General features: G+C 33.7%; 1 protein-coding gene across 1 annotated transcript in view; it reads right to left on the reverse strand.

Annotated features, from left to right (window-relative positions):
• The window catches only part of COG5 (component of oligomeric golgi complex 5), a 421,822-nt gene that overhangs the window by 350,175 nt on the left and 60,122 nt on the right, over positions 1-11,525 (reverse strand). The window contains exon 6 of the mRNA XM_012650297.1: positions 9,148-9,268. Coding sequence (XP_012505751.1) covers positions 9,148-9,268 — 121 coding nt within the window. The remainder of the gene's footprint in view (positions 1-9,147; positions 9,269-11,525) is intronic.

Genomic DNA, 11,525 nt, shown 5'->3' on the forward strand with positions numbered 1-11,525 from the left:
GCCAGGCATGGTGGCACATGCCTGTAGTCCCAGCTACTCGGGAGGCTGAGGCAGTAGGATCGCTTGAGCCCAGGAGTTTGAGGTTGCTGTGAGCTATGGTGACGCCACGGCACTCTAGCCCGGGCAACAGAGTGAGACTCTGTCTCAAAGAAAAAACAAACAAAAAAAAAAACTGCATACTATTTTACTCAATATGTCTCTTGGAAGATTATGTCCCCGGCCCTGTTTTCATAATTTTAAAGTGTAGAACTCTGTAAGTATACCTATAATCATGAATTTACATTAGACCCTTCTAACTTAGCCTTTAGCCAATTTTAATTTATCAAAACAAAGACTAATAAAAACTGCTTCATATTGTTACTGGCTTTTCTATACATAAAGTAATGAAGTATAATGGTGATGCACAACCACCTAACCTTCCTATGTTAGATTTAGAGACCCAAAGCTATAATTCATTAAGAAAACTGACACCATTTTAAAGAAACTTTCAACAAAATAGTAAGGCTATAGTTCTCAGGCACTGTTTGTATACATTTAAGACATATTTTTAAAAATTAACATTGTTAGTGATATATACTAGAATGGAAAAGAGGTTGAGAACTATTGGCATAAGTCCAAATAAAAAAGAAAACCCCTCAGAACCAAGAAAACGAAAGCTTAGATATATTACTAGTTTCAAGAACCTTAGAACCTTACACTAAATAAATTGTTCTCAAACAGTGATAAATGTTCCAGCAAGGGGTGACAGTAAGGTAAAATACAGAGCTTCCATAAGCATTATTAACCAACCATATGAAATAGAACATCTACCTAGAAATGCTACTTTAACTTTGAAAAGTATGAAAAACAATGTACTAACATTTACAGTAAATGAGCTGCTTGATTTTGTCTGGATGTTATCCTGAGTTTTTGACACTGTATAATACAAGACAGAACAAAAGAGAATCATAAACATTATATGGGTATCACCTGCTAAGTATAAATTTTAGTAAAATTAACTTCAATTACTTACAAAGAGGGTTTTGTGTATGCAATTTTAATATGCTTATCTCTGCCACATGCAAATCCATATCTAAGCATAAGCCATTCTGATCATTTGGATTTGAGCACAGCATCACTCCCACCTGGTGGTAGCTGAACCCAGCAACATATATAAGTAATTTACAGACCACCTAAATCAAACATACTTACTGAAAATGTTTATTATATGTCATTACACTGTAGATTTTTAAATGCACACTGAATTTCCCATGTCAAAGTTGTCACAAAAAACCTATGTACGTACTCATTGCATTTAAGAAAAAAGTCATCCCATACTTAAATCCAATTTAATACTGGAAATAGTTTCACGATTTATTTACAAGCTTTTCTATCAATAAACAATTTTTATAGGCTTGAAATAATAAAACTTACCAAAATTTTCACCAACTACATTTATAGGCATCTCAAAAAATACTCATTAGTTCAGTAATGAATGGGTACCTTTTACGTGGTGAGATTATATAAATCATACTTTCATCTGTGCGTAGATCAGAAATGTTTGCCTATAAGTATTGTTTTATCAGATTAAGAAAATATCACAGCTACAATAAGAACATTAGTGGAATGAAACAAACTTATATTATCTCTTCCTTCCACAATAAATACATAATACTTCTATAATAAACCTGGTTTTAAGTATATTCTCTCATGACACATGGTGTTAATATATTGCAGCTTAGCAATGAAAATGCAAAACTCAGAAAATAGACCATATGTAATAAAAATTAATGGAGGAAACACTTTCCATCATATCCAAATGCTTGATTATAATTTACTGCTTGATTATACTTTTAAAAAATGATCTTCAAATAACTCAATAAAGCTCCAATATGGAATGTCAACTAACAACAGGCAACCCATAATCACAATATAAAATATATTCACTATATAAACATGGCTTATCTCATATATATTAATATATTTTGGGTTTTAATATGAGGTTATTATACTTCAAGCAAAAGTCATTTTCTCATTTTCAGTGAATTACAATATACATTCACCTACACTTATTTTTATATTTAAGGTATTCTTATAAAGTGGAATAAAAATGTGATTTTTCTAATTTAAAAAAAAATGACACTGGGACATCTACCAATGGCAATAATCCCTTTTGTGAAGCAATTAAATGCTACCACAGAGTTTAAGAGTACAGCATTGGTAGTTTAAGAGCTCAGGCTCTAGAATCAGATTTTTACAGATATACCAGATGTATGATCTTAGGACCCACTAGACAATGAACTCTATAAAGGGTAGGGGACTTTCTGTTTTGGTCAATATCTTGTATCTTCAATAAATACTTGGTGAATAAGTGAATGAAAGATTTATCCAAGTCTTGTGATAAGATAATGACTGAAGATTTTTCATTATTACTTCATGGAAAGTGTAGATGAGCCAAAATGGGAAAGCTGGGAGAAAAGGAGATTGGTTTCTCCCATGGATATCATCATCATCCTCCTCATCATTATTATTACTGTTGTCAGTTTTATGCTGAGTTTATAGATAAGGATGGAACTTAAACCTCTCAACCCAAAAAACTGCATCTTATTCATTTATTTTAGACTAAGTTCCTAATAAGCTACAGGTCTTATGTATATTGAAACCTAATTGTTTGATAAATCATATGAATTATAAATCATGATTTTCATAAACAGACTACAGAGTATCCATAAAAGTATGGCCTGGTTATTATTTTATGGAAAATTTTTCCTCCTTCAACTCATTTGTAGGATAACTCAAAAATAGGTTAGATACTAAAACAACAAAAAGCTAATGAGAAACAAAGCTATCTAGAAATATTAATACAATATGCAGGATACAGATATATTATTTTTAAAAACTAAAAATCTTTGAAGATATAAAAGTAGACTTCAAAAAATGAAGAGAAGTTTCAGTTGAAAAAGCCTCATTATAAAAAAATACAAAGTTTTTCATATTAATCTATAAATTTGAAGTATTAAAATACTAACAAGTTTGTTTTAGTAAGTGGGATTAGTAGAGAATCATTCTAACATTCAAGAGACTGAAAAGTAGGAAATGCTTAAACTTCCACTTTATGTCTGGAATACAACTGTACTTGGCATTGAAATATCATCTCTAATCAATTTTACTGTGTCCTGCTTGAAGGAAACTGTAAACCAAATGGGGACAGACAACAACATGAAGCATAAGGAATAAAAACTTAAGAGTTAGCAGTGAACAAATAGAGAGTTCCCCATAACCCAAGACTTGTATTCAATACTTCAGGTATTAATTCATATTATTAATATGAAGATGTGCATCAGGCTAATCACAAGTCCATGCCAAACACTGACCTAACTCATATTTTCCTGATCTAACTCATATTTTACCAAACAAGTTTCTATTATAAATTTGTATTTCCATTTAGATAGTGTATATCTTATTGCCAATTAATGAATTAGTACACTGGATTATAAACCAGTCTCCTGTGAACTTGGTTAATATGAAGAAAATGATAAAGCATTAATATGGATTTACAGAAACAGAAAAATTTCAGGAGGATGAGTTGACATTTGGTCTGTGAAAGATCCAGTCATCCCCACCCTCCTATGAATCCCATATTCCATTCCCCCTCAAAAGCAGAGTGAAAAGGAAATGTGAAAAGAATTCCTATCGAGGGGAGGGGGAGGGGAGAATGATGCACTCTCACTGCCTCAACTTCAACGTAAAAGCTGAGCTGTTACAGAGACCCCCTATAACACACCCTTCATTTTACTCTTGTTGCTAGTCTCTTTTTCATCCTTTCTGATTTATTGTTAGTTCTCATTATGTATTACTGTAAGTCAAATTAATGCCTTCTTTAGAACAAGTCAGGCAATAAAATATTCATAAACAATTATTAAATCAATTCTCACTGTCAGCAAAATAAAGTTTCTGAGCCAGAAAAAGAAACAGACCCTGGATTATGATATATTTACCAAGGTAAATAATGTCTCCTGGCAGCCATGAATCTCAAAAACATCTGATAAATCTTAAGATAATTAAGATTAATTTTTAAAAAATCCTTTCAAAAGCAAGAGTCATTTCTAATATAAATAAGGAAAAGTAAAATGAAAGTAATTGAAAGGAAATCACAGGTAAAAAAGAACTAGGTTCAAAATGAGTTTCCCAACAAATCTAAGGAAACTAGTATACAAGAAAAGAACCATCTAGCTAAAATTTTACATAATACAAATTTACATCTTCCACACACGCTCTCTCTACATTCTAACATTCAAATCCAATAGTACCCAGCAGAATTTTATCATTTGATAACACTGAAGCAAAGAGCACACCAATACAGACATTCTTCACCAATGTCTGTATTACGGGTGGGTTGAGGTGTCTAACTTACAAGTGGAATATCTAATAAAATTCCTAAAGAAAAATTAGAAAGTGCTGATGTTTACTATAGAAACATAGTACTTTCTGGTTTCCAGCAGCTTCAAGTCAACGTGAATAAAGCAGGAATGCATACTATGGAATAAGCAAACCTAGTACTTAACCTGATCCAGACATTGACAGTATGAGAGTCTTTTCAATATTTCTAACCACGTTAAGTGTTTTCAGACACTAATTTTAAAAGAGCTGCCCTCCTCTGGTTCACAATGACACTTTACCCAGCTGTTCAAAAAAATCTGAAAAACATTAAATTATAAATTAAGTAGGGACCCTGCTTAGATGGTTAACAACAAATGAAAAAAGTAGTTGGTCAAATAAAAAAAAAAAATTAAGTACATTATCTTACTAATGCTCAAATAATGTTATCACTTTGTAGTAAAGCCTTTCTAAATTTTCAACTAGTCCCAAGATTCATCTTGAAGAAAAGTCATAAATCAATGTGATACAGTTTAATCCTGCAATCTATACTATGTAGTTTTATTTTTTTAATCATTACATAATAACCTGCATGAAAAAGTACAACAAATAAGTCTGCACTAAAATAATTCTGCTTATTCTCTGTAAGATACTTGTATAATTTTGTCATTTCCCCTAACACCTAATGATGTTGAGCATCTTTTCATATGCGTATTTGTCATCCATGCATCTTTTCTTTTGAAGCGTCTGTTCAAATCTTCTATTTTTGAAGTGGGTTGTTGGTATTCTGACTGAGTTTTTGAGAGTTTTTTTTTATATATCTGGATACAAGTCTATCAAATATATACTTTGCAAGTATTTTCTTCCTGTCTATAGTTTGTCTTCATCCTCCTCTGTTCTTCTCACTCAAAAAACAGAAGTCTTAAATTTTGATAAAGTCTAGGCTGGGCGCGGTGGCTCACGCCTGTAATCCTACCGCTCTGGGAAGCCAAGGTGGGTGGATCGTTTGACCTCAGGAGTTCGAGACTAGCCTGAGCAAGAGTCACACCGTGTCTCTACTAAAAATAGAAAGAAATTAGCTGGACGACTAAAATATATAGAAAAAACTAACCAGGCGTGGTGGAGCATGCCTGTAGTTGAGAGGCTGAGGCAAAAGGATCGATTGAGCACAGGAGTTTGAGGTTGCTGTGGGCTAGGCTGACGCCACGGCACTCTAGCCAGGGCAACAGAGTGAGACTGTGTCTCAAAAAAAAAAAAAAAAAAATTTGATAAAGTCTAATTTATCAATTTTCTTCTTTTGGGAATCGTCATTTGGGTAATGTCTAAGAAATCACTGTCAAACTCAAAAACACAAAAATGTTCTATGTCTCCCTCTATAAGTTCTATGGTTTTACATTTTACATTTAGGACCAGAGATTTTACATTTTACATTTAGGACTGGAGATTCTGTCTCCAAAAAAAAAAGAAAAAAAAGAGGTGAATGAATGAACCAACTGTGATATATCAATTCAACACTAGTCAGTAATAAAAAGGAATAACCTATTGATATACATAACACTGATGAATTTCAAAATAATTAAAGTGGCTAAAAGAGACAGAACAAAAACATACCCAAAGTATATAATCCCATTTATATAAAAATCTTTAAAGTGGAAACTAATCTATAGTGACAGAAAACAAATGAGTAAATGCCTAAGGAAGGATTAACAAGGGGCATGAGGAAACTTTGGGGGGTGATAGTTATGCTCACTATCTTGATGTTGGTGATTTTCATGTCAAAATTTACTAAATTATACATTTTTGATATATGTTACTTATATCTCAATTTAAAATAAAATACACCAGTATAATTGTCACTGGATATCTGGAACATACTTTTTTTTTTTTTTTTTAAAGAGAGACAGAAGACAGAATCTTGCTATGTTGCTCAGGCTGGTCTCAGACTCCTAGCCTCAAGGAATCCTCCCATTCTGGCCTCCCAAAGTGCTGGGATTACAGACATGAGCCACCATACCAGGCACACATTTTTAATTGACATATAATTTACATAACATAAAATTCTCTCTTTCAAAGTGCACAATTCAGTGGTTTTTAGTGTACTGAGAAAGTTGTTCAACAATCACCACTATCTAATTCCAGAACACTGTCAACAACCCCCAAAAAATCTGTATCCATTAGCAGTCACTCCACACTCCCCACAGTCCCTCAGAATATACTTAATTTCCAGATGATGATGTATTTCATCCAGTCATTCCAATTCAAGCCTCAAAACCTTTTAAAAGATTGCTTTTAAGTTAATTTCGAGAGCCTATGGTATAAACAGTACAACTCTTCATCATTTTATTCTTTTTAATGAGAACCAAAACCATACTGGTAAAGACACTGATAATTTTAGAGATGTTCCAATCACAGAAATCTCATTTACTGTACATGTGTCACTGATAACTAATAAGGCTTCTCCTTATTAGTCATTCTCCTTATCAGTTATCAAAGCCAGGACTGGCCAAGACTGAACCACAGTGAATGATAAAGAGATGATGCCTTTGCAAATATTAAATCACACATAATTTGCAAAGCTCTAACATTTAATTATTAATTAATAATTTATTAAATGAATAAGCTTCTCAAAAAAATTAAATTAATACAGCCCACTTTGAGATAATTCCATCAGGAAATATACTTTCTCAACAACGTTTTAACATTTATAAAAGCTTCGGATAAAGCCAATACCGCATTGGAAGGATAATGGGTTTACACTCTGCACTGTACAAATTCAGAACATTATGATTGATATTTGTGCCTGTTTTTAAAAAAAGACGTCACTATTTGTATTATATTAATAGCATCTGTTGATTCTAGATGAGATGGTAATCACAATCAAAATTTAGCTATTTTTTAATATGAAGGCATATCAGTGATGACAAACACACATAATAAATCTTGGAATAATTCATATCTGTGTTGATTCTATTATCCTAGAGACTATTTTTGATGCATAGAAATTAAATGTGATAGAGCAAAATATAACAGTTGATACTAGGATTTTTACAGTCCTATGTTTAGACCATACTGTGAAAACAACACTCAAGTATTACTCACTGTCTTAAAATATTAACTTTTTTTTTGAGACAGTGTCTTGCTCTGTCACCCAGGCTAGAGTGCAGTGGTGTCATCATAGCTCACTGTAACCTCGACTTCCTGGGCTCAAGGTATCCTCCTGCCTCAGTCTCTCAATTAGCTGAGACTACAGGGTCCCCCCATTACGCCCCACTTTTTTTTTTTTTTTTTTTTTGGTAGAGACAGGGGTCTCACTATGTTGCTCAGGCTGGTCTCAAACTTCTGGCCTCAAGCAATCTTCCCACCTCGGCCTTCTGAAGTGCTACCCAAAGTGCTAGGATTACAGGCACGCACCACTGTGCCCAGCCAAAAATTAACTTTTTATATGATATATTCCAAGCACATTAAATTCACAAATTAGATATATTTCCATCACGTACCTAAGCAAAGCCTATATTTGAGCATTATACAATCGAAATGTTGTTGAAGGATGATTTGTGAAGGATATTGCATTCCAAACTATGGAATAAGCATTACAGCATTCCATGACTATGTAACTGAAGAATCAAAGTAGGAAAATTTAGAAAGAACACACATTTATCTATACTATTTAATCAAAACCACTTTCAATGTGTATCACCAAGAGTAATCAGACTCTTGATATTTGAGACGGATATAACCAAAGACTTCTGAACCTGCGAAAGTACAATTACCACTAAACATACCCACTTCAGAAAAATTACTGTATAACCAATGAAAAGAAGAAAGTGACAAAACCTCATTAAGCCAACACAAGTGTTGGGCAGTTCTATACACATTCATTAGCTATTCAAAAATTTGCCTGAAAACTTATGTACGACCTCATCACGGACCTTGCAGTTTGTTAATAGCCAAAACTATAAACATACACTGTTGAATGTCAAGAGCCTACTCTAAATGTTTGAGAAAAGAATGAACAAATAAAGAAATAAATTAAATCTTCTAACCATAATATCAATATGGGATTTGTCACCTAAAAATCAGCATTTCTCCAGGATATTTCCCAAAGAGAAATGAAAAATGTACACAAACTTTTATGGCAGCTCCATTCATAATCACCAAAAACTGAAAACAACACAAATGTCCTTCAACCAGTGAATCAATATACAAATTGTAGCACATCCATACAATGGTATTCCATCAAACACAAAGTAACACATTATTGGTACACCCAAAAACTTAGATAAATCTCAAGATATCATGTTGAGTACAAGAAGTCAACCTTAAAAGGCTACCTACTTTATAATTTCATTCATGTGACATTCTCAAAAAGACAAAGATACAATGATGGAGAAAAGATCAGTGGTTGCCAGATTAGGGGCAGGAGGTGGGTGCGATCATAAACAGATAATAAAGGAATTTGGGGGCGCTGATGAAACTGTTCTATATCATGACTGTAGTGGTGGTTACATGAATCTATATATGGGTTAAAATTTACAGACCTGTATATGAAAAAAGGCTTATTTTACTATATGATAATTTTTAAAATAAATCATATTTGCAGAAAACTTGCAGAAAATAAACCATATTTGCAGTAATTTTATTTATTCAGAAAAGTGTGGTAATATTGCATACAGCCAATTATTTTTAAAATGTGCTTAATAATACTTGTTAATGATAATGACAAAAGTCAACAAATCAAGTGACTTAAAATCATTAAGTCTCTACTAACTTTTTAACCAAAAAAGGACTTACCAAGTTCATTGAGACTCTGAGCAGCTTTTGTTATCTCTCTACTTCCTCCTTGCAGTTGTCCTTGGAGCCTCTTACAGAGATACAAAATGCGAATAATTCTCCGAAGCAAATCACAGGCAACCTGTGCAAATACCACAATGTTAAATAAGTATAGCCAATGCATGAAATTGTTTTTTATTTCTTTCTTTCTTTTTTTCTTTTCACAGACAGGGTCGCACTCTGATATCTAGGATGTAATGCAGTGGTGCAATCATAGCTCACTGCAGTCTCAAACTCCTGAAGGTGATCCTCCCACCTTGGCCTCCCAAAGTGCTGGGATTAAAGCTTTGAGCCACCATGCCCAGCCCCATGAGGTTTTATTTCTATTACTGTTAATACATGAATCTGTCCATTCTTTCCAGATGGTAAAGATTAACTCATGGCTTTTTTTGTTCCCTACCAATCAGAAACCTAAATAATCACAAGTCTTAAAAAGTATCAAATCTCCTAGGGAACACACAGAAATACCATATTTACCTTTTACAATAAGCTCCAATTTATCCCAAATGGAGAGAACTTGGAATTGAGGCACTGTGAAACCCAGAAAAATCTCAGTCCAGAACCAGTTTTCTTCTCTAGGCTAGTGGTTCTCAGACTTGACTACACTTAAATTCAAGTGGGTAGATTCAAAATGTCCCAATGCCCAGGCCATAGCCCTGACCAATTAAATCAGAATCTCTAGGGGGGGTGGGAACCAAGCATCAGCGTGTTTTTTTTTTTAAAACATCCCCAGGTGGTGGCAATGTGTAGCCAAGATTGACAACCACTGTGCTATGCTGCTTAGCTTCCTACCACTGCCTCCTGTCGCCTCCAATCCTGGTTTCTCTTTTCTAGGTCCCTATGGGAATAATCTTAAAACTTCTCCCAATTTCATTAGTCCTTAAAGAATAAGCATATCTGACTTGATTTTACTAATGGTTTTTATCACTAATAAATTATAAAAGAGAAAGCTACAAAAACAAAAATCAAAAAAAAAAACATTCCATATATTTTCATGTCACACACAGCATAATCAATTTTCTTTCCCAGATCTAATACTGGGTTTTAACCTACCCAAAGGCTGAGATAAGAAATAAAATTCATGTATTTCAGGACACTTTGTTACAGAAGCTGGATTCATGGCAGTTGCCTGAGGAGAATTAGGTGGAGAGAGACAGACGGAATAACCAATATGTAATGAGTGATAGAAAGGAAAGAGAGACAGTCTATGCTCTTGCACCACCACCATTTTTGAATAGTTCTGAGGCTAGGGAAGAAGCAAGGACATCTCCCTTACAGAGAAAATTCCTAAATGATGGCAATAAGAATTAAAAATTCTGGAAGACAAAGTCCCTAAGCCTCCAGCTATAAACATTCTGTTATGGGTAAAACACATACACACACATACACAAAAGCCACACCTGGCCACACCCATGCACTCACAATTCACAACAGGCATACATACACCATAACACATATACACAAACATGAACCATCAAACATACAATCTTTATACACACAGGTAAGTCAAAGACAATCAAGTATTAGATATGTTTACCTGGCTGCTTTTTGGAGAAATTATAGTCTGCAGTACTTAAAATAACAAAAGAATGCCAGATAAGAATTTCCCCGTGGAAATCGAAGACTTGGGTTTCTTTATCTTTTAATTAAATGTTATTTGTTTTTTGAATAGATAATACAAGCATATGATTCAAAATTCAAAAGACATAAAGCAATAACATTGAAAAGTCACCCTTTTATCTCCACACCCCAACTATGCACTTAAAAAAAACAACCACTGTTACCACTTTCTTGTCAGACTGCCATTTTTAGATGAACAATTTGGAATGTAGAATCCCTAGCAACCACTCTTCTGAGAGTCTAAACACATCATAAGGAGAAGTATCAGATACTACTCTAGTATGAGCATGTGGAATTATCCTTCCAGAATCTCCAATCCTACCTAATAAATGGTATGCCCTCAAAACATGAAGTCTTTGAGTTTATTTCTAATGTTTTTATTTTGAATAACCATACTTAATCTGTCACCAAGTATTACTGTCATACTGCATAACACAACAGTTTCTATTTTACCTCTATTCCTACAAGCATCACCCTAATCCAAACCTTTACAACCTTCACCTTAACACAGTGATCTCCTGGCTAGCTTTCCAGTCTCTCAATGAAATCCATCCTGCCAGATTTATCTTCTTAGAAACATAGTTTTCAGCACTCCAGCCCTGTTTTTAATAAACTTTACTGGCTCTCTCTCTACTTACAGACTATGTTGACTCCTCTGAAAATAGCATTTAATAAAATCCTCAGTCAACAAGTCTTAGCTAATCTACAAGGCATCAACT

The sequence above is a fragment of the Propithecus coquereli genome, unplaced genomic scaffold (genome assembly GCF_000956105.1).
Source record: "Propithecus coquereli isolate 6110/MARCELLA unplaced genomic scaffold, Pcoq_1.0 Scaffold32, whole genome shotgun sequence".
NCBI classification, from domain to species: Eukaryota; Metazoa; Chordata; class Mammalia; order Primates; family Indriidae; genus Propithecus; species Propithecus coquereli.